Source organism: Oncorhynchus gorbuscha, unplaced genomic scaffold, assembly GCF_021184085.1.
Source record: "Oncorhynchus gorbuscha isolate QuinsamMale2020 ecotype Even-year unplaced genomic scaffold, OgorEven_v1.0 Un_scaffold_1129, whole genome shotgun sequence".
Taxonomy (NCBI): Eukaryota; Metazoa; Chordata; class Actinopteri; order Salmoniformes; family Salmonidae; genus Oncorhynchus; species Oncorhynchus gorbuscha.
The window spans coordinates 12,153-40,000 of record NW_025746001.1 but is presented as its reverse complement, the minus strand read 5'-3'; the positions used below and the strand labels follow the sequence as shown (position 1 = coordinate 40,000).

General features: G+C 45.3%; 1 protein-coding gene across 1 annotated transcript; it reads right to left on the bottom strand.

Annotated features, from left to right (window-relative positions):
- Nucleotides 1-452: 452 nt before the first annotated feature.
- LOC124021557 (ras-related C3 botulinum toxin substrate 3-like) lies at nucleotides 453-26,148 on the bottom strand. Its single transcript, XM_046336696.1, has 6 exons — nucleotides 25,970-26,148; nucleotides 19,447-19,518; nucleotides 19,124-19,241; nucleotides 4,434-4,496; nucleotides 1,350-1,509; nucleotides 453-915 (listed from the first exon to the last, which is right to left on the bottom strand). The coding sequence occupies exons 1-6, from the start codon at nucleotides 26,002-26,004 to the stop codon at nucleotides 785-787; spliced, it is 579 nt and encodes a 192-aa protein (XP_046192652.1). The 5' UTR covers nucleotides 26,005-26,148; the 3' UTR covers nucleotides 453-784.
- Nucleotides 26,149-27,848: the final 1,700 nt, after the last annotated feature.

Below are 27,848 nucleotides of genomic sequence, written 5' to 3'. Positions count from 1 at the left end.
GAGACACATTGATTTAAGGCATCGGTCACAAAAAAGTCCTGAAGAGGAGTTCAATTAATTGTGCCTCAGTCTGTTTCCCAAATGGCACCCTATTCCCTATGTGGGCCCTGGTCAAAAGTAGTGCACTATTTAAGGAATCAGGTGCAATTTGGGACACACTTTCAAGTTCAACCTATATCTGTGAAGCGTTGCCTATTCCCTACATAGTGCACTACTACTCCCTTACAAACAACAACCATATTCCCTACATAGTGCACTACTACTCCCTTACAAACAACAACCCTATTCCCTACATAGTGCCCTACTACTCCCTTACAAACAACAACCCTATTCCCTACATAGTGCACTACTACTCCCTTACAAACAACAACCCTATTCCCTACATAGTGCACTACTACTCCCTTACAAACAACAACCCTATTCCCTACATAGTGCCCTACTACTCCCTTACAAACAACAACCCTATTCCCTACATAGTGCCCTACTACTCCCTTACAAACAACAACCCTATTCCCTACATAGTGCACTACTACTCCCTTACAAACAACAACCCTATTCCCTACATAGTGCACTACTGCTCCTTTACAAACAACAACCCTATTCCCGACATAGTGCACTACTACTCCTTTACAAACAACAACCCTATTCCCTACATAGTGCACTACTTTTGGCCAGTGTTAAAGGGGGACTAGAGTAGTATTTGAGACACTGACAGCGATAGATTAGCAGTAGATTCAGTTTTAATTTCTTGCAGACCCCCTCCTCCTCGCCCCCCCCCCTCCCCTCAGAAGAGGGTGCACTTCTTGCGCCTCTTTTTGATTGGTGGCGGGCACAGGACGGCCCGGATGGCCTCGTCGAAAACCGTCTTCAGCCCCCTCTGGGTCAGGGCTGAGCACTCCAGGTACTTCACCGCACCTGTAGGGGTGACAGCCAATCAGAGAAGGGGATGAGGACAGACACACACATCCAATTGGTCAGTCAGAAACTTGGGACTCAAAAATAGGTGAGTTCACCTAGAGCTCAAAGAAGCTGTCAGAAACACATTCAAACACACTACATCCTCGCTCTCGTTCTCAAACTACAACACCACCCTCCACAGACACCCAGCTATCTCCCGTGCCATGGCCAGGCCCTGAGGGTAGGTGATTGGGGACAACTTCTAAAACACCACCCTCCACAGACACCCACCTATCTCCCGTGCATGGCCAGGCCCTGAGGGTAGGTGATTGGGGACAACTTCTAAAACACCACCCTCCACAGACACCCACCTATCTCCCGTGCCATGGCCAGGCCCTGAGGTTAGGTGATTGGGGACAACTTCTAAAACACCACCCTCCACAGACACCCACCTATCTCCCGTGCCATGGCCAGGCCCTGAGGGTAGGTGATTGGGGACAACTTCTTGTCCCTCAGCCTCTCAATAGTGTCCTTGTCGTCCCTCAGGTCCAGCTTCGTGCCCACCAGGATGATGGGGGTGTTGGGGCAGTGGTGACGCACTTCCGGGTACCACTGTTCAAGGTCACATAGAGGTCAAAGGTCAAGGGTTCATTTTCATTTAATTTGAACCTTTATTGAACTAGGCAAGTCAGTTAAGAACAAATTATTATTTACAATGACGGCCTACCCCGGGCCAAACCCAGACGACACTGGGCCAATTGTACGCCGCCCTATGGGACTCCCAATCATGTCCGGTTGTGATACAGCCTGGATTCGAACCAGGGTGTCTGTCGTGACGCCTCTACCACTGAGATGCAGTGCCTTAGACCATCATTGTAAACAATAATTTGTTCTTAACTGACTTGCCTAGTTACATTTTTTTAAATGTAATAAAAATTAACCCTTGACCTCTATGTGACCTTGAACAGTGGTACCCGGAAGTGCCACTGTTAAGATCATGAAGGTCAAAGGGTTATAAGGTCTTAAAGGTCGACCTACATAAAGAGGTTGCGGAGTTGGGCCAACAGCCCCAACAGCAACATGAATAAACACAATGTAACACTGTACAATGTAGAGCTGACCATATTAGAGATATGACTGTACAATGTGGAGCTGACCATAGAGATATTACTGTACAATGTGGAGCTGACCATATTAGAGATATTACTGTACAATGTGGAGCTGACCATATTAGAGATATGACTGTACAATGTGGAGCTGACCATAGAGATATTACTGTACAATGTGGAGCTGACCATATTAGAGATATTACTGTACAATGTGGAGCTGACCATATTAGAGATATGACTGTACAACGTGGAGCTGACTATATTAGAGATATTACTGTACAATGTGGAGCTGACCATATTAGAGATATGACTGTACAATGTGGAGCTGACCATATTAGAGATATTACTGTACAACGTGGAGCTGACTATATTAGAGATATTACTGTACAATGTGGAGCTGACCATATTAGAGATATGACTGTACAATGTGGAGCTGACCATATTAGAGATATTACTGTACAATGTGGAGCTGACTATATTAGAGATATTACTGTACAATGTGGAGCTGACCATAGAGATATTACTGTACAATGTGGAGCTGACCATATTAGAGATATGACTGTACAATGTGGAGCTGACCATATTAGAGATATGACTGTACAATGTAGAGCTGACCATATTAGAGATATTACTGTACAATGTGGAGCTGACCATATTAGAGATATTACTGTACAATGTGGAGCTGACCATATTAGAGATATTACTGTACAATGTAGAGCTGACCATATTAGAGATATTACTGTACAATGTGGAGCTGACCATATTAGAGATATTACTGTACAATGTAGAGCTGACCATATTAGAGATATGACTGTACAATGTGGAGTTGACTATATTAGAGATATTACTGTACAATGTGGAGCTGACCATAGAGATATTACTGTACAATGTGGAGCTGACCATATTAGAGATATGACTGTACAATGTGGAGCTGACCATATTAGAGATATGACTGTACAATGTGGAGCTGACTATATTAGAGATATGACTGTACAATGTGGAGCTGACCATATTAGAGATATGACTGTACAATGTGGAGCTGACCATAGAGATATTACTGTACAATGTGGAGCTGACCATATTAGAGATATGACTGTACAATGTGGAGCTGACCATATTAGAGATATGACTGTACAATGTGGAGCTGACCATATTAGAGATATTACTGTACAACGTGGAGCTGACCATATTAGAGATATTACTGTACAACGTGGAGCTGACCATATTAGAGATATGACTGTACAATGTGGAGCTGACCATATTAGAGATATTACTGTACAACGTGGAGCTGACCATATTAGAGATATTACTGTACAACGTGGAGCTGACCATATTAGAGATATGACTGTACAATGTGGAGCTGACCATATTAGAGATATTACTGTACAACGTGGAGCTGACCATATTAGAGATATTACTGTACAATGTGGAGCTGACTATATTAGAGATATTACTGTACAACGTGGAGCTGACCATATTAGAGATATTACTGTACAACGTGGAGCTGACTATATTAGAGATATGACTGTACAACGTGGAGCTGACTATATTAGAGATATTACTGTACAACGTGGAGCTGACTATATTAGAGATATGACTGTACAACGTGGAGCTGACTATATTAGAGATATTACTGTACAACGTGGAGCTGACTATATTAGAGATATTACTGTACAACGTGGAGCTGACTATATTAGAGATATGACTGTACAACGTGGAGCTGACTATATTAGAGATATTACTGTACAACGTGGAGCTGACTATATTAGAGATATTACTGTACAACGTGGAGCTGACCATATTAGAGATATGACTGTACAACGTGGAGCTGACCATATTAGAGATATGACTGTACAACGTGGAGCTGACCATATTAGAGATATGACTGTACAATGTGGAGCTGACCATATTAGAGTTATGACTGTACAACGTGGAGCTGACTATATTCGAGATATTACTGTACAATGTGGAGCTGACCATATTAGAGATATTACTGTACAATGTGGAGCTGACCATATTAGAGATATGACTGTACAATGTGGAGCTGACCATATTAGAGAAATGACTGTACAACGTGGAGCTGACCATATTAGAGATATTACTGTACAACGTGGAGCTGACCATATTAGAGATATTACTGTACAATGTGGAGCTGACCATATTAGAGATATGACTGTACAATGTGGAGCTGACCATATTAGAGATATGACTGTACAATGTGGAGCTGACCATATTAGAGATATGACTGTACAACGTGGAGCTGACCATATTAGAGATATGACTGTACAATGTGGAGCTGACTATATTAGAGATATTACCATCACTGTTATTTAGCAGGGCGATAGAGATATGACTGTACAATGTGGAGCTGACTATATTAGAGATATTACCATCACTGTTATTTAGCAGGGCGATAGAGACACTCACCTTAGCTCTGACGTTCTCAAAGGAGGCAGGGCTCACCAGAGAGAAGCATGTCAAGAACACGTCCTGTTTCGGACAACACACAGAAAACAGACAGTATATTAAACAGGCTGACTAAACAAGAGACACTGCATGGAAAAACAATGAGTGACTCTCTAGGTTCTGTATAGAATAGGACAGCAGCTGGAGAGACTACAGGGTGAGTTGGACTCTGTGAATCAGTGACTCTCTAGGTTCTGTATAGAATAGGACAGCAGCTGGAGAGACTACAGGGTGAGTTGGACTCTGTGAATCAGTGACTCTCTAGGTTCTGTATAGAATAGGACAGCAGCTGGAGAGACTACAGGGTGAGTTGGACTCTGTGACTCAGTGACTCTCTAGGTTCTGTATAGAATAGGACAGCAGCTGGAGAGACTACAGGGTGAGTTGGACTCTGTGAATCAGTGACTCTCTAGGTTCTGTATAGAATAGGACAGCAGCTGGAGAGACTACAGGGTGAGTTGGACTCTGTGACTCAGTGACTCTCTAGGTTCTGTATAGAATAGGACAGCAGCTGGAGAGACTACAGGGTGAGTTGGACTCTGTGACTCAGTGACTCTCTAGGTTCTGTATAGAATAGGACAGCAGCTGGAGAGACTACAGGGTGAGTTGGACTCTGTGACTCTCTAGGTTCTGTATAGAATAGGACAGCAGCTGGAGAGACTACAGGGTGAGTTGGACTCTGTGACTCAGTGACTCTCTAGGTTCTGTATAGAATAGGACAGCAGCTTGAGAGACTACAGGGTGAGTTGGACTCTGTGATTTCTGTGACTCAGTGACTCTCTAGGTTCTGTATAGAAAGAGACTACAGGGTGAGTTGGACTCTGTGATTTCTGTGACTCAGTGACTCTAGGTTCTGTATAGAAAGAGACTACAGGGTGAGTTGGACTCTGTGATTTCTGTGAATCAGTGACTCTCTAGGTTCTGTATAGAATAGGACAGCAGCTGGAGAGACTACAGGGTGAGTTGGACTCTGTGACTCAGTGACTCTCTAGGTTCTGTATAGAATAGGACAGCAGCTGGAGAGACTACAGGGTGAGTTGGACTCTGTGACTCAGTGACTCTCTAGGTTCTGTATAGAATAGGACAGCAGCTTGAGAGACTAAAGTATGCGTTGGTATTCAGAGCAGGTACGGGAGGGAGCCTTACATAGGAGCTGGAGGAGTCTGGAGCTGGGGCCTCGCAATGCAACAGCAGTGTGTGTTTGTTTGTGTGTGTGTGTGTTTGTGTGTGTGCAGGGGTTCCTCTGGACAGGGAGGCAGACAAGATGTGTTAATGAGGCAGACAGGATGTATTAATGAGGCAGACAGGATGTATTAATGAGACAGACAGGATGTATTAATGAGGCAGACAGGATGTATTAATGAGGCAGACAGGATGTATTAATGAGGCAGACAGGGTGTATTAATGAGGCAGACAGGATGTATTAATGAGGCAGACAGGATGTGTTAATGAGGCAGACAGGATGTGTTAATGAGGCAGACAGGATGTGTTAATGAGGCAGACAGGATGTGTTAATGAGGCAGACAGGATGTATTAATGAGGCAGACAGGATGTGTTAATGAGGCAGACAGGATGTGTTAATGAGGCAGACAGGATGTATTAATGAGGCAGACAGGATGTATTAATGAGGCAGACAGGATGTGTTAATGAGGCAGACAGGATGTATTAATGAGGCAGACAGGATGTATTAATGAGGCAGACAGGATGTATTAATGAGGCAGACAGGATGTAGGCAGACAGAATGTGTTAATGAGGCAGACAGGATGTGTTAATGAGGCAGACAGGATGTGTTAATGAGGCAGACAGGATGTAGGCAGACAGGATGTGTTAATGAGGCAGACAGAATGTAGGCAGACAGGATGTAGGCAGACAGGATGTGTTAATGAGGCAGACAGGATGTAGGCAGACAGGATGTAGGCAGACAGGATGTGTTAATGAGGCAGACAGGATGTGTTAATGAGGCAGACAGGATGTGTTAATGAGGCAGACAGGATGTATTCATGAGGCAGACAGGATGTATTAATGAGACAGACAGGATGTGTTAATGAGGCAGACAGGATGTATTAATGAGACAGACAGGATGTATTCATGAGGCAGACAGGATGTATTAATGAGGCAGACAGGATGTAGGCAGACAGGATGTGTTAATGAGGCAGACAGAATGTGTTAATGAGGCAGACAGGATGTGTTAATGAGGCAGACAGGATGTAGGCAGACAGGATGTAGGCAGACAGGATGTAGGCAGACAGGATGTGTTAATGAGGCAGACAGAATGTAGGCAGACAGGATGTAGGCAGACAGGATGTGTTAATGAGGCAGACAGGATGTGTTAGGCAGACAGGATGTAGGCAGACAGGATGTGTTAATGAGGCAGACAGGATGTGTTAATGAGGCAGACAGGATGTGTTAATGAGGCAGACAGGATGTATTAATGAGGCAGACAGGATGTATTAATGAGGCAGACAGGATGTATTAATGAGACAGACAGGATGTATTAATGAGGCAGACAGGATGTATTAATGAGACAGACAGGATGTATTCATGAGGCAGACAGGATGTATTAATGAGACAGACAGGATGTATTCATGAGGCAGACAGGATGTATTCATGAGGCAGACAGGATGTGTTAATGAGGCAGACAGGATGTATTCATGAGGCAGACAGGATGTGTTAATGAGACAGACAGGATGTGTTAATGAGCAGACAGGATGTAGGCAGACAGGATGTGTTAATGAGGCAGACAGGATGTATTAATGAGGCAGACAGGATGTATTAATGAGACAGACAGGATGTATTAATGAGGCAGACAGGATGTATTAATGAGGCAGACAGGATGTATTAATGAGGCAGACAGGATGTATTAATGAGGCAGACAGGATGTATTAATGAGGCAGACAGGATGTGTTAATGAGGCAGACAGGATGTATTAATGAGGCAGACAGGATGTATTAATGAGGCAGACAGGATGTATTAATGAGGCAGACAGGATGTATTAATGAGGCAGACAGGATGTATTAATGAGACAGACAGGATGTATTAATGAGGCAGACAGGATGTATTAATGAGGCAGACAGGATGTATTAATGAGGCAGACAGGATGTATTAATGAGGCAGACAGGATGTATTAATGAGGCAGACAGGATGTGTTAATGAGGCAGACAGGATGTGTTAATGAGGCAGACAGGATGTATTAATGAGGCAGACAGGATGTATTCAATGAGGCAGACAGGATGTATTAATGAGGCAGACAGGATGTATTAATGAGGCAGACAGGATGTATTAATGAGGCAGACAGGATGTATTAATGAGGCAGACAGGATGTATTAATGAGGCAGACAGGATGTATTAATGAGGCAGACAGGATGTATTAATGAGACAGACAGGATGTATTAATGAGGCAGACAGGATGTATTAATGAGGCAGACAGGATGTATTAATGAGACAGACAGGATGTATTAATGAGGCAGACAGGATGTATTAATGAGGCAGACAGGATGTATTAATGAGGCAGACAGGATGTATTAATGAGGCAGACAGGATGTATTAATGAGGCAGACAGGATGTATTAATGAGGCAGACAGGATGTGTTAATGAGGCAGACAGGATGTGTTAATGAGGCAGACAGGATGTGTTAATGAGGCAGACAGGATGTGTTAATGAGGCAGACAGGATGTATTAATGAGGCAGACAGGATGAGGCAGACAGGATGTGTTAATGAGGCAGACAGGATGTATTAATGAGGCAGACAGGATGTGTTAATGAGGCAGACAGGATGTGTTAATGAGGCAGACAGGATGTATTAATGAGGCAGACAGGATGTATTAATGAGGCAGACAGGATGTATTAATGAGGCAGACAGGATGTGTTAATGAGGCAGACAGGATGTATTAATGAGGCAGACAGGATGTATTAATGAGGCAGACAGGATGTATTAATGAGGCAGACAGGATGTATTAATGAGGCAGACAGGATGTGTTAATGAGACAGACAGGATGTATTAATGAGGCAGACAGGATGTATTAATGAGGCAGACAGGATGTATTAATGAGGCAGACAGGATGTATTAACAGGATGAGGCAGACAGGATGTATTAATGAGGCAGACAGGATGTATTAATGAGGCAGACAGGATGTATTAATGAGACAGACAGGATGTATTAATGAGGCAGACAGGATGTATTAATGAGGCAGACAGGATGTACATGGATGTATTAATGAGGCAGACAGGATGTATTAATGAGGCAGACAGGATGTATTAATGAGGCAGACAGGATGTGTTAATGAGGCAGACAGGATGTGTTAATGAGGCAGACAGGATGTGTTAATGAGGCAGACAGGATGTATTAATGAGGCAGACAGGATGTGTTAATGAGGCAGACAGGATGTGTTAATGAGGCAGACAGGATGTATTAATGAGGCAGACAGGATGTGTTAATGAGGCAGACAGGATGTGTTAATGAGGCAGACAGGATGTATTAATGAGGCAGACAGGATGTATTAATGAGGCAGACAGGATGTATTAATGAGGCAGACAGGATGTGTTAATGAGACAGACAGGATGTATTAATGAGGCAGACAGGATGTATTAATGAGGCAGACAGGATGTATTAATGAGGCAGACAGGATGTATTAATGAGGCAGACAGGATGTATTAATGAGGCAGACAGGATGTGTTAATGAGACAGACAGGATGTATTAATGAGGCAGACAGGATGTATTAATGAGGCAGACAGGATGTATTAATGAGGCAGACAGGATGTATTAATGAGGCAGACAGGATGTGTTAATGAGGCAGACAGGATGTGTTAATGAGGCAGACAGGATGTGTTAATGAGGCAGACAGGATGTATTCATGAGGCAGACAGGATGTGTTAATGAGGCAGACAGGATGTATTAATGAGACAGACAGGATGTATTAATGAGGCAGACAGGATGTATTAATGAGGCAGACAGGATGTATTAATGAGGCAGACAGGATGTATTAATGAGGCAGACAGGATGTATTAATGAGGCAGACAGGATGTATTAATGAGACAGACAGGATGTATTAATGAGGCAGACAGGATGTGTTAATGAGGCAGACAGGATGTATTAATGAGGCAGACAGGATGTATTAATGAGGCAGACAGGATGTATTAATGAGGCAGACAGGATGTGTTAATGAGACAGACAGGATGTATTAATGAGGCAGACAGGATGTATTAATGAGGCAGACAGGATGTATTAATGAGGCAGACAGGATGTATTAATGAGGCAGACAGGATGTGTTAATGAGGCAGACAGGATGTGTTAATGAGGCAGACAGGATGTGTTAATGAGGCAGACAGGATGTATTCATGAGGCAGACAGGATGTATTCATGAGGCAGACAGGATGTGTTAATGAGGCAGACAGGATGTATTAATGAGACAGACAGGATGTATTAATGAGGCAGACAGGATGTATTAATGAGGCAGACAGGATGTATTAATGAGGCAGACAGGATGTATTAATGAGGCAGACAGGATGTATTCATGAGGCAGACAGGATGTATTAATGAGACAGACAGGATGTATTAATGAGGCAGACAGGATGTGTTAATGAGGCAGACAGGATGTGTTAATGAGGCAGACAGGATGTGTTAATGAGGCAGACAGGATGTGTTAATGAGGCAGACAGGATGTATTAATGAATCAGACAGGATGAGGCAGACAGGATGTGTTAATGAGGCAGACAGGATGTATTAATGAGGCAGACAGGATGTGTTAATGAGGCAGACAGGATGTATTCATGAGGCAGACAGGATGAGGCAGACAGGATGTGTTAATGAGGCAGACAGGATGTATTAATGAGGCAGACAGGATGTGTTAATGAGGCAGACAGGATGTATTCATGAGGCAGACAGGATGTATTAATGAGACAGACAGGATGTATTAATGAGGCAGACAGGATGTGTTAATGAGGCAGACAGGATGTATTAATGAGGCAGACAGGATGTATTAATGAGGCAGACAGGATGTATTAATGAGGCAGACAGGATGTATTAATGAGGCAGACAGGATGTGTTAATGAGGCAGACAGGATGTGTTAATGAGGCAGACAGGATGTGTTAATGAGGCAGACAGGATGTGTTAATGAGGCAGACAGGATGTGTTAATGAGGCAGACAGGATGTATTAATGAGGCAGACAGGATGAGGCAGACAGGATGTGTTAATGAGGCAGACAGGATGTATTAATGAGGCAGACAGGATGTGTTAATGAGGCAGACAGGATGTATTAATGAGGCAGACAGGATGAGGCAGACAGGATGTGTTAATGAGGCAGACAGGATGTATTAATGAGGCAGACATGATGTGTTAATGAGGCAGACAGGATGTATTCATGAGGCAGACAGGATGTATTAATGAGGCAGACAGGATGTGTTAATGAGGCAGACAGGATGTGTTAATGAGGCAGACAGGATGTATTAATGAGGCAGACAGGATGTATTAATGAGGCAGACAGGATGTGTTAATGAGGCAGACAGGATGTATTAATGAGGCAGACAGGATGTGTTAATGAGGCAGACAGGATGTATTAATGAGGCAGACAGGATGTATTAATGAGGCAGACAGGATGTATTAATGAGGCAGACAGGATGTATTAATGAGGCAGACAGGATGTATTAATGAGGCAGACAGGATGTATTAATGAGGCAGACAGGATGTGTTAATGAGGCAGACAGGATGTGTTAATGAGGCAGACAGGATGTAGACAGACAGGATGTATTAATGAGGCAGACAGGATGTATTAATGAGGCAGACAGGATGTATTAATGAGGCAGACAGGATGTATTAATGAGGCAGACAGGATGTGTTAATGAGGCAGACAGGATGTGTTAATGAGGCAGACAGGATGTAGACAGACAGGATGTATTAATGAGGCAGACAGGATGTGTTAATGAGGCAGACAGGATGTATTAATGAGGCAGACAGGATGTGTTCATGTGGTATAACAACACCACTCAGTAATCCTGGTGGTTGGCCTGTCACTGGTCTGACTACTATATATTTTTCTATTTTGCCTTTATTTAACCAGGTCGGCCAGTTGAGAAAAAGTTCTCATTTACAACTGCGACCTGGCCAAGATAAAGCAAAGCAGTTCGACACATACAACAACACAGACTTACACATGGAGTAAAGTATAAACAAGTCTATATACGATGTGAGCAAATGAGGTGAGATAAGGGAGGTAAAGGCAAAAAAGGCCATGGTGGCAAAGTAAATACAATATAGCAAGTAAAACACTGGAATGGTAGTTTTGCAATGGAAGAATGTGAAAAGTAGAGATAGAAATAATGGGGTGCAAAGGAGCAAAATAAATAAATTTATAAAATAAATACAGTTGGGAAAGAGGTAGTTGTTTGGGCTAAATTATAGGTGGGCTATGTACAGATGCAGTAATCTGTGAGCTGCTCTGACAGTTGGTGCTTAAAGCTAGTGAGGGAGATAAGTGTTTCCAGTTTCAGAGATTTTTGTAGTTCGTTCCAGTCATTGGCAGCAGAGAACTGGAAGGAGAGGCGGCCAAAGAAAGAATTGGTTTTGGGTGGTGACTAGAGAGATATACCTGCTGGAGCGCATGCTACAGGTGGGAGATGCTATGGTGACCAGCAAGCTGAGATAAGGGGGGACTTTACCTAGCAGGGTCTTGTAGATGACATGGAGCCAGTGGGTTTGGCGACGAGTATGAAGCAAAGGCCAGCCAACAAGAGCGTACAGGTCGCAATGGTGGGTAGTATATGGGGCTTTGGTGACAAAACAGATTGCACTGTGATAGACTGCATCCAATTTGTTGAGTAGGGTATTGGAGGCTATTTTGTAAATGACATCGCCGAAGTCGAGGATTGGTAGGATGGTCAGTTTTACAAGGGTATGTTTGGCAGCATGAGTGAATGATGCTTTGTTGTGAAATAGGAAGCCAATTCTAGATTTAACTTTGGATTGGAGATGTTTGATATGGGTCTGGAAGGAGAGTTTACAGTCTAACCAGACACCTGGGTATTTGTAGTTGTCCACGTATTCTAAGTCAGAGCTGTCCAGAGTAGTGATGTTGGACAGGCGGGCAGGTGCAGGGGATGACCGTAGTTGCTTTCCAATCTTTGGGGATCTCAGACTATACGAAAGAGAGGTTGAACAGGCTAGTAATAGGGGTTGCAACAATTTCGGTGGATAATTTTAAAAAGAGAGGGTCCAGATTGTCTAGCACAGTTGATTTGTAGGGATTCAGATTTTGCAGCTCTTTCAGGACATCAGCTGTCTGGATTTGGGTGAAGGAGAAGCTGGGGGGGCTTGGGCAAGTTTCTGCTGAGAGTGCAGAGCTGTTGGCCGGGGTTGGGCTCGCCAGGTGGAAAGCTAGGCCAGCCGTAGAAAAGTGCTTGTTGAAATTATTGATTATCGTAGATTTATCAGTGGTGACAGTGTTTCCTAGCCTCAGAGCAGTGGGCAGCTGGGAGGAGGTTGTCATGCAGGTGATAGAGGACCCAAAAGCGACTTAACAGAAACAGAGTTTATTCAAGTCCAAACAGGGAATAACAGAAATCCTCTAGTCTGTAGAGGGGAATAACAAGAGAAGCGGCCACAGACTGCAGGTCGCTTCGGGTAGGCGCAGGCCGTAGTTGACAGAGACACCTGCTCACACGCAGCATCTGATGAAGGCAAAAAACACGACAGGACAGGGCGAAACACAATCACAGCACGGTGAATACTAAACAAGGAACCGACGGGACAGGAACGGAACACAAAGGAATAAATAGGGACTCTAATCAGGGGAAAGGATCGGGAACAGGTGTGGGAAGACTAAATGATGATTAGGGGAATAGGAACAGCTGGGAGCAGGAACGGAACGATAGAGAGAAGAGAGAGCGAGAGAGTGAGAGAGGGAGGGGGAGAGAGAGGGATAGAAAGAGGGAAAGAACCTAACAAGACCAGCAGAGGGAAACGAATAGAATGGGGAGCACAGGGACAAGACATGATAATAAATGACAAACATGACAGTACCCCCACTCACCGAGCGCCTCCTGGCGCACTCGAGGAGGAATCCTGGCGGCAACGGAGGAAATCATCGATGAGTGAACGGTCCAGCACGTCCCGAGACGGAACCCAACTCCTCTCCTCAGGACCGTAACCCTCCCAATCCACTAAGTATTGGTGAACCCCGTCCCCGAGAACGCATGTCCATGATCTTATGTACCTTGTAAATAGGTGCGCTCGACAAGGACGGGAGGGGGGAGGGAAGACGAACGGGGGTGCGAAGAAAGGGCTTAACACAGGAGACATGGAAGACAGGATGGACGCGACGAAGATGTCGCGGAAGAAGCAGTCGCACAGCGACAGGATTGACGACCTAGGAGACACGGAACGGACCAATGAACCGCGGAGTCAACTTACGAGAAGCTGTCGTAAGAGGAAGGTTGCGAGTGGAAAGCCACACTCTCTGGCCGCAACAATACCTTGGACTCTTAATCCTGCGTTTATTGGCGGCTCTCACAGTCTTCCCCGCAGACAAAGGCAGACCGGTAATGAAGTCTAAGGCGATGTGAGACCATGGTTGAGAAGGAATGGGGAGCGGTCTGAGACGACCGGCAGGAGGAGAGTTACCCGACTTAGTCTGCGCGCAGTCCGAACAAGCAGCCACGAAACGGCGCGTGTCACGCTCCTGAGTCGGCCACCAAAAGCGCTGGCGAATAGACGCAAGAGTGCCTCGAACACCGGGATGACCAGCTAACTTGGCAGAGTGAGCCCACTGAAGAACAGCCAGACGAGTGGAAACAGGAACGAAAAGGAGGTTACTAGGACAAGCGCGCGCGACGCAGTGTGCGTGAGTGCTTGCTTAACCTGTCCTTCAATTCCCCAGACTGTTAACCCGACAACACGCCCATAAGGAAGAATCCCCTCGGGATCAGTAGAAGCCACAGAAGAACTAAACAGACGGGATAAGGCATCAGGCTTGGTGTTCCTGCTACCCGGACGGTAAGAAATCACAAACTCGAAACGAGCGAAAAACAACGCCCAACGAGCTTGACGGGCATTAAGTCGTTTGGCAGAACGGATGTACTCAAGGTTCTTATGGTCTGTCCAAACGACAAAAGGAACGGTCGCCCCCTCCAACCACTGTCGCCATTCGCCTAGGGCTAAGCGGATGGCGAGCAGTTCACGGTTACCCACATCATAGTTGCGCTCAGATGGCGACAGGCGATGAGAAAAATAAGCGCAAGGATGAACCTTATCGTCAGACTGGAAGCGCTGGGATAGAATGGCTCCCACGCCTACCTCTGAAGCGTCAACCTCGACAATGAATTGTCTAGTGACGTCAGGAGTAACGAGGATAGGAGCGGACGTAAAACGTTCTTTTAGAAGATCAAAAGCTCCCTGGGCGGAACCGGACCACTTAAAACACGTCTTGACAGAAGTAAGAGCTGTGAGAGGGGCAGCAACTTGACCGAAATTACGAATGAAACGCCGATAGAAATTAGCGAAACCTAAAAAGCGCTGCAACTCGACACGTGACCTTGGAACGGGCCAATCACTGACAGCTTGGACCTTAGCGGAATCCATCTGAATGCCTTCAGCGGAAATAACGGAACCGAGAAAAGTAACGGAGGAGACATGAAAAGAGCACTTCTCAGCCTTTACGTAGAGACAATTCTCTAAAAGGCGCTGTAGAACACGTCGAACGTGCTGAACATGAATCTCGAGTGACGGAGAAAAAATCAGGATATCGTCAAGATAGACAAAAACAAAGATGTTCAGCATGTCTCTCAGAACATCATTAACTAATGTCTGATAAAACAGCTGGCGCATTGGCGAGACCGAACGGCAGAACCCGGTACTCAAAATGCCCTAACGGAGTGTTAAACGCCGTTTTCCACTCGTCCCCCTCTCTGATGCGCACGAGATGGTAAGCGTTACGAAGGTCCAACTTAGTAAAGCACCTGGCTCCCTGCAGAATCTCGAAGGCTGATGACATAAGGGGAAGCGGATAACGATTCTTAACCGTTATGTCATTCAGCCCTCGATAATCCACGCAGGGCGCAGAGTACCGTCCTTCTTCTTAACAAAAGAACCCCGCCCCGGCCGGAGAAGAAGAAGGCACTATGGTACCGGCGTCAAGAGACACAGACAAATAATCCTCGAGAGCCTTACGTTCGGGAGCCGACAGAGAGTATAGTCTACCTCGAGGAGGAGTGGTCCCCGGAAGGAGATCAATACTACAATCATACGACCGGTGAGGAGGAAGGGAGTTGGCTCGGGACCGACTGAAGACCGTGCGCAGATCATGATATTCCTCCGGCACTCCTGTCAAATCGCCAGGTTCCTCCTGAGAAGTAGGAACAGAAGAAACGGGAGGGATGGCAGACATTAAACACTTCACATGACAAGAAACGTTCCAGGATAGGATAGAATTACTAGACCAATTAATAGAAGGATTATGACATACTAGCCAGGGATGACCCAAAACAACAGGTGTAAACGGTGAACGGAAAATCAAAAAGAAATAGTCTCACTGTGGTTACCAGATACTGTGAGAGTTAAAGGTAGTGTCTCAAATTTGATACTGGGAAGATGACTACCATCTAAGGCAAACATGGGCGTAGGCTTGTCTAACGGTCTGAAAGGAATGTTATGTTTCCGAACCCATGCTTCGTCCATGAAACAACCCTCAGCCCCAGAGTCAATCAAGGCACTGCATGTAGCACCCGAACCGGTCCAGCGTAGATGGACCGACATAGTAGTACAAGATCTAGATGAAGAGACCTGAGTAGTAGCGCTCACCAGTAGCCCTCCGCTTACTGATGGGCTCTGGCCTCTTACTGGACATGAATTAACAAAATGTCCAGCAACTCCGCAATAGAGGCACAGGCGGTTGGTGATCCTCCGTTCCCTCTCCTTAGTCGAGATGCGAATCCCTCCCAGCTGCATGGGCTCAGTCTCAAAGCCAGAGGAGGGAGATGGTTGCGATGCGGAGCAGGGAAACACCGTTGATGCGAGCTCTCTTCCACGAGCCCGGTGACGAAGATCTACCCGTCGTTCTATGCGGATGGCGAGAGCAATCAAAGAGTCCACATCTGAAGGAACCTCCCGGGAGAGAATCTCATCCTTAACCACTGCGTGGAGCCCCTCCAGAAAACGAGCGAGCAGCGCCGGCTCGTTCCACTCACTAGAGGCAGCAAGAGTGCGAAACTCAATAGAATAATCCGTTATGGACCGTTCACCTTGGCATAAGGAAGCCAGGGCCCTAGAAGCCTCCCTACCAAAAACTGAACGGTCAAAAACCCGAATCATCTCCTCTTTAAAGTTCTGGAACTTGTTAGAGCAATCAGCCCTTGCCTCCCAGATAGCTGTGCCCCATTCTCGAGCCCGGCCAGTAAGGAGTGAAATGACGTAAGCAACCCGAGCTCTCTCTCTAGAGTATGTGTTGGGTTGGAGAGAGAACACAATCTCACACTGCGTGAGAAAGGAGCGGCACTCAGTGGGCTGCCCGGAGTAGCAAGGTGGGTTATTAACCCTAGGTTCTGGAGGCTCGGCAGGCCAGGAAGTAACAGGTGGCACGAGACGTAGACTCTGGAACTGTCCAGAGAGGTCGGAAACCTGAGCGGCCAGGTTCTCCACGGCATGGCGAGCAGCAGACAATTCCTGCTCGTGTCTGCCGAGCATGGCTCCTTGGATCTTGACGGCAGTGTAACGAGCGTCTGAAGTCGCTGGGTCCATTCCTTGGTCGGTTCCTTCTGTCATGCAGGTGATAGAGGACCCAAAAGCGACTTAACAGAAACAGAGTTTATTCAAGTCCAAACAGGGAATAACAGAAATCCTCTAGTCTGTAGAGGGGAATAACAAGAGAAGCGGCCACAGACTGCAGGTCGCTTCGGGTAGGCGCAGGCCGTAGTTGACAGAGACACCTGCTCACACGCAGCATCTGATGAAGGCAAAAAACACGACAGGACAGGGCGAAACACAATCACAGCACGGTGAATACTAAACAAGGAACCGACGGGACAGGAACGGAACACAAAGGAATAAATAGGGACTCTAATCAGGGGAAAGGATCGGGAACAGGTGTGGGAAGACTAAATGATGATTAGGGGAATAGGAACAGCTGGGAGCAGGAACGGAACGATAGAGAGAAGAGAGAGCGAGAGAGTGAGAGAGGGAGGGGGAGAGAGAGGGATAGAAAGAGGGAAAGAACCTAACAAGACCAGCAGAGGGAAACGAATAGAATGGGGAGCACAGGGACAAGACATGATAATAAATGACAAACATGACAGAGGTGCTGTTATTCTCCATGGATTTATCAGTGGTGACAGTGTTTCCTAGCCTCAGAGCAGTAGGCAGCTGGGAGGAGGTGCTGTTATTCTCCATGGATTTATCAGTGGTGACAGTGTTTCCTAGCCTCAGAGCAGTAGGCAGCTGGGAGGAGGTGCTGTTATTCTCCATGGATTTATCAGTGGTGACAGTGTTTCCTAGCCTCAGAGCAGTAGGCAGCTGGGAGGAGGTGCTGTTATTCTCCATGGATTTATCAGTGGTGACAGTGTTTCCTAGCCTCAGAGCAGTAGGCAGCTGGGAGGAGGTGCTGTTATTCTCCATGGATTTATCAGTGGTGACAGTGTTTCCTAGCCTCAGAGCAGTAGGCAGCTGGGAGGAGGTGCTGTTATTCTCCATGGATTTATCAGTGGTGACAGTGTTTCCTAGCCTCAGTGCAGTAGGCAGCTGAGAGGAGGTGCTCTTATTCTCCATGGACTTTATAGTGTCTCAAAACTTTTGGGAATTAGTGCTACAGGATGCAAATTTCTGTTTGAAAAAGCCTTTGCTTTCCTAACTGACTGTGCATATTGGTTCCTGACTTCCCTGAAAAGTTGCATATCACGGGGGCTATTCGATGCTAATGCAAAACGCCACAGGATGTTTTTGTGCTGGTCAAGGGCAGTCAAGTCTGGGGTGAACCAACCTGTTCTTAGTTCTACATTTTCTGAACGGGGCATGCTTATTTAAGATGGTGAGGAAAGCACTTTTAAAGAGCAAACAGGCATCCTCTACTGATGGGATGAGGTAAATATCCTTCCAGGATACCCGGGCCAGGTCGATTAGAAAGGCCTGCTCGCTGAAGTGTTTTAGGGAGCATTTGACAGTGATGAGGGATGGTTGTTTGACCGTGGACCAATTACGGACGCAGGCAATGAGACAGTGATCGCTGAGATCCTGGTTGAAGACAGCAGAGGTGTATTTAGAGGGCAAGTTGGTCAGGATGATATCTATGAGGGTGCCCATGGTTACGGATTTAGGGTGGTACCTGGCAGGTTCCTTGATAATTTGTGTGAGAATATGACTACTCTCCTCTCTGGCTGGGATGGGTGAAACGCTCAAATAGCCCCCCTAATCATTTTCTCTGAAGCAGCAGCCAGGCAGGCAGGGAGCTGTGTTTCTGACTGAGCCGCCACTGGCGAGATAATGAGGAAAACAGTGGAATAACAGGAAACTGTGTGGAGAATGAGTTAAGCAGAACCAGGAAGACACAAAATGGAGGATGTGGAATGTGTAGGAGTGATAATGAATGAGAGATGAGAGTGAGTGAGTGAGTGAGTGAGTGAGTGAGTGAGTGAGTGAGTGAGTGAGTGAGTGAGTGAGTGAGTGAGTGAGTTACCGTCTGTGGATAGGACAGTGGTCTGAGCCTGTCGTAGTCCTCCTGTCCTGCAGTATCCCACAGTCCCAGATTCACTGGTTTCCCATCTACCATCACATTGGCAGAGTAGTTGTCAAACCTGAGAGGACAGGATGTTGTTCAGAGAAGTACACACACACACAAACAGGCTTGCGCACACACACAAACAGGCATGCGCATACACCACACACACAAACAGGGATGAGGGATGAGAGGGGAACCCTTAAACAGAGACATTCATATGCTGTTACAGTAGTACACACACACACCATCATTGCAGTGCAGCTTCATGCTATGATACTCACACTGTGGGGATGTATTCTCCAGGGAAGGCATTGGTGGTGTAGCTGATGAGAAGACATGTCTTCCCCACCGCTCTGAGAGACAAACAATGACACATTTTCTTTATGATCTATTTCACTTGCTTTGGCAATGTGTTTCCCATACCAATAAAAGCCCTTAAATTGAAACATTTTTTATTTATTTTACCTTTATTTAACTAGGCAAGTCAGTTAAGAACAAATTCTTATTTTCAATGACGGCATAGGAACAGTGGGTTAACTGCCTTGTTCAGGGGCAGAACGACAGATTTGTACCTTGTCAGCTTGGGGGTTTGAACTTGCAACCTTCCGGTTACTAGTCCAACGCTCTAACCACTAGGCTGCCCTGCCGCCCTCTCTCTCTCTCTCTCTCTCTCTCTCTCTCTCTCTCTCTCTCTCTCTCTCTCTTCCTCTATTTCTCTCTCTCTCCCTCTATTTCTCTCTCTCTCCCTCTCTCTCCCTCTCTCAACATGAATTGAGAGAGAGAGAGAAATATATATAGAGAGAGGGGTTATAGAGAGAGAGAGAGAGAGAAATAGAGGGAGAGAGAGAGAGAGAGAATAATCAAATCAATAAATAAAGGCTAAAGGCTGTGTATGGTTGTTTGACAGTGTGTGTGTGTGTGTGTGTGTGTGTGTGTGTGTGTGTGTGTGTGTGTGTGTGTGTGTGTGTGTGTGTGTGTGTGTGTGTGTGTGTGTGTGTGTGTGTGTGTGTGTGTGTGTGTGTGTGTGTGTGTGTGTGTGAACACAGACACTGTCCTACATAGACTTTTGGCTGGGGGGGGCACATTGGCAGACCACAGCTGCCTTGCTATGTTGTTGTCTTAGGTCTCTCTTTATGGACTGTTGTGTTGTCTCTCGTCGTGATGTGTGTTTGGTCCTATATTTTAATTTTAATCCCAGCCCCCGTCCACGCAGGGGGCCTTTTGCCTTTTGGTAGGCCGTCAATGTAAATAAGAATTTGTTCTTAACTGACTTGCCTGGTTAAATAAAAATAGAAATATCAGAGAGGTGGACCTGCTATCTGAAGACTCCACATCATTTCCTGTGTGTGTGTGTGTGGACATGTTAGACCATACTTGAAGTCCCTATAAGAACAGTAAACGAACAAAACTTTGACCAACTGGGGACATTTTGTTGGTCCCCACAAGGTCAAATGCTGTTTCTAGGGGTTTAGGGTTAGAATTAGGTTAAGGGTCAGAATTAGGTTAAGGGTTAGAATTAGGTTAAGGGTTGGAATTAGGTTAAGGGTTAGAATTAGGGTTAAGGGTAGAGGGTTAGAATTAGGTTAAGGGTTAGAATTAGGTTTAGGGTTAGAATTAGGTTAAGGGTTAGGATTAGGTTAAGGGTTAGAATTAGGTTAAGGGTTAGAATTAGGTTAAGGGTTAGAATTAGGTTAAGGGTTAGAATTAGGTTAAGGGTTAGAATTAGGTTAAGGGTTAGAATTAGGTTAAGGGTTAGAATTAGGTTAGGGGTTAGAATTAGGTTAAGGGTTAGAATTAGGTTAAGGGTTAGAATTAGGTTAAGGGTTAGAATTAGGTTAAGGGTTAGAATTAGGTTAAGGGTCAGAATTAGGTTTAGGGTTAGAATTAGGGTTAAGGGTAGAGGGTTAGAATTAGGTTAAGGGTTAGAATTAGGTTTAGGGTTAGAATTAGGTTAAGGGTTAGAATTAGGTTAAGGGTCAGAATTAGGTTAAGGGTTAGAATTAGGTTAAGGGTCAGAATTAGGTTTAGGGTTAGAATTAGGGTTAAGGGTAGAGGGTTAGAATTAGGTTAAGGGTTAGAATTAGGTTAAGGGTTAGAATTAGGTTTAGGGTTAGAATTAGGTTAAGGGTTAGAATTAGGTTAAGGGTTAGAATTAGGTTAAGGGTTAGAATTAGGTTAAGGGTTAGAATTAGGTTAAGGGTTAGAATTAGGTTAAGGGTTGGAATTAGGTTAAGGGTTAGAATTAGGTTAAGGGTTAGAATTAGGTTAAGGGTTAGAATTAGGTTTAGGGTTAGAATTAGGGTTAAGGGTAGAGGGTTAGAATTAGGTTAAGGGTTAGAATTAGGTTAAGGGTTAGAATTAGGTTAAGGGTTAGAATTAGGTTAAGGGTTAGAATTAGGTTAAGGGTTAGAATTAGGTTAAGGGTTAGAATTAGGTTAAGGGTTAGAATTAGGTTAAGGGTTAGAATTAGGTTAAGGGTTCGAATTAGGTTAAGGGTTAGAATTAGGTTAAGGGTTCGAATTAGGTTAAGGGTTAGAATTAGGTTAAGGGTTCGAATTAGGTTAGGGGTTGGAATTAGGTTAGGGGTTAGAATTAGGTTAGGGGTTAGAATTAGGTTAAGGGTTAGAATTAGGTTTAGGGTTAGAATTAGGTTAAGGGTTAGAATTAGGTTAAGGGTTAGAATTAGGTTAAGGGTTCAATTAGGTTAGGGGTTAGAATTAGGTTAGGGGTTGGAATTAGGTTAGGGGTTGGAATTAGGTTAAGGGTTAGAATTAGGTTTAGGGTTAGAATTAGGTTAAGGGTTAGAATTAGGTTAAGGGTTAGAATTAGGTTAAGGGTTCGAATTAGGTTAGGGGTTAGAATTAGGTTAGGGGTTGGAATTAGGTTAGGGGTTAGAATTAGGTTAGGGGTTAGAATTAGGTTAAGGGTTAGAATTAGGTTTAGGGTTAGAATTAGGTTAGGGGTTAGAATTAGGTTAGGGGTTGGAATTAGGTTAGGGGTTGGAATTAGGTTAGGGGTTAGAATTAGGTTTAGGGTTAGAATTAGGTTAAGTGAAATGCTGAATACAACAGGTGTAGTAGACCTTACAGTGAAATGCTGAATACAACAGGTGTAGTAGACCTTACAGTGAAATGCTGAATACAACAGGTGTAGTAGACCTTACAGTGAAATGCTGAATACAACAGGTGTAGTAGACCTTACAGTGAAATGCTGAATACAACAGATGTAGTAGACCTTACAGTGAAATGCTGAATACAACAGGTGTAGTAGACCTTACAGTGAAATGCTGAATACAACAGGTGTAGTAGACCTTACAGTGAAATGCTGAATACAACAGGTGTAGTAGACCTTACAGTGAAATGCTGAATACAACAGGTGTAGTAGACCTTACAGTGAAATGCTGAATACAACAGGTGTAGTAGACCTTACAGTGAAATGCTTACTTTACAAGCCCTTAACCAACAATGCTTTAAGAAGTTAAGATGATAAAAATAAGTGTTAAATAAAAAATAGATAAGTAAAAAATTGAAAATAAAAGTAACAAATAATTAAACAGCAGCAGCAAAATAAGAAGTGTGACTATATACAGGGTGTTACGGTACAGAGTCAATGTGGAGGCTATATACAGGGTGTTACGGTACAGAGTCAATTTGGAGGCTATATACAGGGTGTTACGGTACAGAGTCAATGTGGAGGCTATATACAGGGTGTTACGGTACAGAGTCAATTTGGAGGCTATATACAGGGTGTTACGGTACAGAGTCAATTTGGAGGCTATATACAGGGTGTTACGGTACAGAGTCAATGTGGAGGCTATATACAGGGTGTTACGGTACAGAGTCAATGTGGAGGCTATATACAGGGTGTTACGGTACAGAGTCAATGTGGAGGCTATATACAGGGTGTTACGGTACAGAGTCAATGTGGAGGCTATATACAGGGGGTACCGGTACAGAGTCAATGTGGAAGCTATATACAGGGTGTTCCGGTACAGAGTCAATGTGGAGGCTATATACAGGGTGTTACGGTACAGAGTCAATGTGGAGGCTATATACAGGGTGTTACGGTACAGAGTCAATGTGGAGGCTATATACAGGGTGTTACGGTACGGAGTCAATGTGGAGGCTATATACAGGGTGTTACGGTACAGAGTCAATGTGGAGGCTATATACAGGTGGTACCGGTACAGAGTCAATGTGGAGGCTATATACAGGGGTTCCGGTACAGAGTCAATGTGGAGGCTATATACAGAGGGTACTGGTACAGAGTCAATGTGGAGTCTATATACAGGGGGTACCGGTACAGAGTCAATGTGGAGGCTATATACAGGGGGTACCGGTACAGAGTCAATGTGGAGGCTATATACAGGGGTACTGGTACAGAGTCAATATGGAGGCTATATACAGGGGTACTGGTACAGAGTCAATGTGGAGGCTATATACAGGGGGTACTGGTACAGAGTCAATATGGAGGCTATATACAGGGGGTACCGGTACAGAGTCAATGTGGAGTCTATATACAGGGGGTACCGGTACAGAGTCAATATGGAGGCTATATACAGGGTGGTACTGGTACAGAGTCAATGTGGAGGCTATATACAGGGGGTACCGGTACAGAGTCAATGTGGAGGCTATATACAGGGGGTTCTGGTACAGAGTCAATGTGGAGGCTATATACAGGGGGTTCCGGTACAGAGTCAATGTGGAGGCTATATACAGAGGGTACTGGTACAGAGTCAATGTGGAGTCTATATACAGGGGGTACCGGTACAGAGTCAATGTGGAGGCTATATACAGGGGGTACCGGTACAGAGTCAATGTGGAGGCTATATACAGGGGGTACTGGCACAGAGTCAATATGGAGGCTATATACAGGGGTACTGGTACAGAGTCAATGTGGAGGCTATATACAGGGGGTACTGGTACAGAGTCAATGTGGAGGCTATATACAGGGGTACCGGTACAGAGTCAATGTGGAGGCTATATACAGGGGGTTCTGGTACAGACTCAATGTGGAGGCTATATACAGGGTGTACTGGTACAGAGTCAATGTGGAGGCTATATACAGGGGGTACTGGTACAGAGTCAATATGGAGGCTATATACAGGGGGTACTGGTACAGAGTCAATGTGGAGGCTATATACAGGGGTACTGGTACAGAGTCAATGTGGAGGCTATATACAGGGGGTACCGGTACAGAGTCAATGTGGAGGCTATATACAGGGGGTTCTGGTACAGACTCAATGTGGAGGCTATATACAGGGTGTACTGGTACAGAGTCAATGTGGAGGCTATATACAGGGGGTACCGGTACAGAGTCAATGTGGAGGCTATATACAGGGGTTCTGGTACAGAGTCAATGTGCGGGGGCACCGGTTAGTGGAGGTAATATGTACATGTAGGTAGAGTTAAAGTGACTATGCATAGATAATAAACAGAGAGTAGCAGCAGTGTTAAAGAGGGTCTGGGTTGCCCTTTGATTAGCTGCTCAGGAGTCTTATGGCTTGGGGGGTAGAAGCTGTTAAGAAGGCTTTTGGACCCAGACTAGGGTTAGTTTTAGGGTTAGGGAAACTAGGACTTTGAATGGGACTTTGTCTCTCTCGGAGGACCTGAGCCCTAGGACCGTGCCCCAGGACTACCTGACATGATGGCTCCTTGCTGTCCCCAGTCCACCTGACTGTGCTGCTGCTCCAGTTTCAACTGTTCTGCCTTATTATTATTTGACCATGCTGGTCATTTATGAACATTTGAACATCTTGGTCATGTTCTGTTATAATCTCTACCCGGCACAGCCAGAAGAGGACTGGCCACCCCACATAGCCCGGTTCCTCTCTAGGTTTCTTCCTAGGTTTTGGCCTTTCTAGGGAGTTTTTCCTAGCCACCGTGCTTTTACACCTGCATTGTTTGCTGTTTGGGGTTTTAGGCTGGGTTTCTGTACAGCACTTTGAGATATCAGCTGATGTACGAAGGGCTATATAAATACATTTGATTTGATTTGACTGTATTACATGTCCCCACAAGGTTAGTTGTACAATATTGCGCATGTGTGTGTGTTGCCCATCCCCTAAAAAAAAAATCCTAGACAGCCCCCCCCCACACCCCTGTTTAGCTATGCTATGCAGTCCAGTGCACCCTACCTCCACACACTACCCAAAATCTACGCCGCATCCGCACCGCATCACAATGTAGCAGAAGTCAAATAAACCTGTCTTTCAAAGATGTCTATGGTAGAAAGGCTATATAAACACGGCATTTTGCATAGGTGCCCATGCCCATCCGTAGCCCGTGCCTCCGTAGGAGCTGGCTGTGTAGGTGTGAAAGCATTACATCATTTAATGAGTCTCAGCCAAGCCCTCCCAGCGACATTTCTGCAACTATGCACATATTAATGTATATTTCACAATTATGCTCAACCCCCCCGAAAAATATGGGTTTCCAAATGTTGTTAATCCGAGAAGCTTTAGTTAGTTTCTAATTTTTTATATTTCAATGAAACGTTCAAATAGCTTTAGTTCAATTTCAGGCATAATATTTCACACCCGAACTTATAATGTATTGTGCAAAACCTGGCGGAAAATTTGGCGAATACATTGATAACATGAAATCACAAAGGAGGCTAACAAAATAAAAAATGTAATTGCTCAACATTCATTTTACGCTCACGCACTGATGAGAGAGCGGATTCTAGAGAAGTGAGCGCCGACCCATTCAACCCGCTATAGCCCCAGCCCTTTACTGCAACAATTGCCCTCACAGACTCGAAAAAGGACACATTTTCAGCCTAAACACACACAAAAGGTCTTACCCATCGCCCACCACGACGCATTTGATGGCCTGCATTTTGCAGAGGGTGGTGGTATCCAACGACGGACTATTCCCTGGTTTTAAAATGGCAAATTGTTTATCATTTCTGATATATCGCTAATAATAAGTGAATTGGTACAGCTCCTCGCGACCAGGCTGCAGTAGCGGAGGGAGGCAGTGTCGAATCCCGGCGGAACCTCCCGGAAAAGACCGAACGTGTTTAAAGGGAAAGTTTTTTTTTCCCCGACAGCAGTTGAACTCTGTAAATGACAATGTGTTCTTCCCAAATCACACCATATTCCCTATGTAGTACACTACGGGCCCAATGGGTTCTGGTCAAAAGTAGTGCACACATAGGGATTAAGTGGCAATTTGGGACATACAACAAGTGGCTAAATGACTTAAATGTAAATGTAAGTGTCCAGTGGGTTCCTCTGTAGTGACTATTGTGCAGAGTTCTGGTGATGAAGGACTTCAGAATGGACATACACACAGAGAGAACGAGACACACCTCAAACAAACCATCAATAACCACAGTTGACACAATTTGTAAGAATGTATTTGTTTTATTGCTTGACCTGCCATTAGGAAACAACCTAAACCAAAAGGATTAGAACTGAGCACAAACAGTAAAGCAAACCTTGTACAGTCATCAGCATCATCATCATCATCATCATAATAATAAAATGGTCCCCTGGCCACCCTCTTCCCTAAACAGACACCCTATTCCCTACATAGACCACTTCCTCTTCCCTAAACAGACACCCTATTCCCTACGTAGACCACTTCCTCCTCCCTAAACAGACACCCTATTCCCTACATAGACCACTTCCTCTTCCCTAAACAGACACCCTATTCCCTACATAGACCACTTCCTCTTCCCTAAACAGACACCCTATTCCCTACATAGACCACTTCCTCTTCCCTAAACAGACACCCTATTCCCTACATAGCCCTCTTCCTCCTCCCTAAACAGACACCCTATTCCCTACAGAGCCCTCTTCCTCTTCCCTAAACACCCTATTCCTGACCAGGGCTCTAGAGTAGTGCACTATAGAAGGAGAAAGGATCCATTTTGGACACATCCCACAGGCAAAACGTCAATGAGAGCTTGAAGGCCACGTCCCAAACCACCAACCTTTTCCCCCCTCTCCTGAACTGTACACTTGCACACTTTTTTTTGTTGTTGCATGGACTTAGCAATGCTGGAAACCCCCCCCCCCCAGCCAATGCTTATACCAATCCCATGCTTTTAAATCTACGACAGGGAGTGTGCTAGCCAAGTGGACACACTATGTGAGCAAGGAAGAGAATTGGGACGAAGCCGAAGAATTGGGAGCACTAAACAGAATCCTAAACCAAAAACCTTGACCCCTATTCCCTACTCTAGATAGGAAAGGATTGGATAGGTACTAGCCATATGATAACAGCTCCACCGTGCCCTCTGATAGGTGGAGTTTTGCTCCACCTCGATGACACCGTCTGCCGCTGGACTTGCTCCAGAGACCATCCAGGCCTTTCCCCTCCGACAGCCTCCCTCCGATGACCCCTGAACCCATCCACGCCTTTCCCCTCGGACAGCCTCCCTCCGATGACCCCTCAACCCATCCACGCCTTTCCCCTCCGACAGCCTCCCTCCGATGACCCTCAACCCATCCACGCCTTTCCCCTCGGACAGCCTCCCTCCGATGACCCCTCAACCCATCCACGCCTTTCCCCTCGGACAGCCTCCCTCCGATGACCCCTCAACCCATCCACGCCTTTCCCCTCGGACAGCCTCCCTCCGATGACCCCTCAACCCATCCACGCCTTTCCCCTCGGACAGCCTCCCTCCGATGACCCCTCAACCCATCCACGCCTTTCCCCTCGGACAGCCTCCC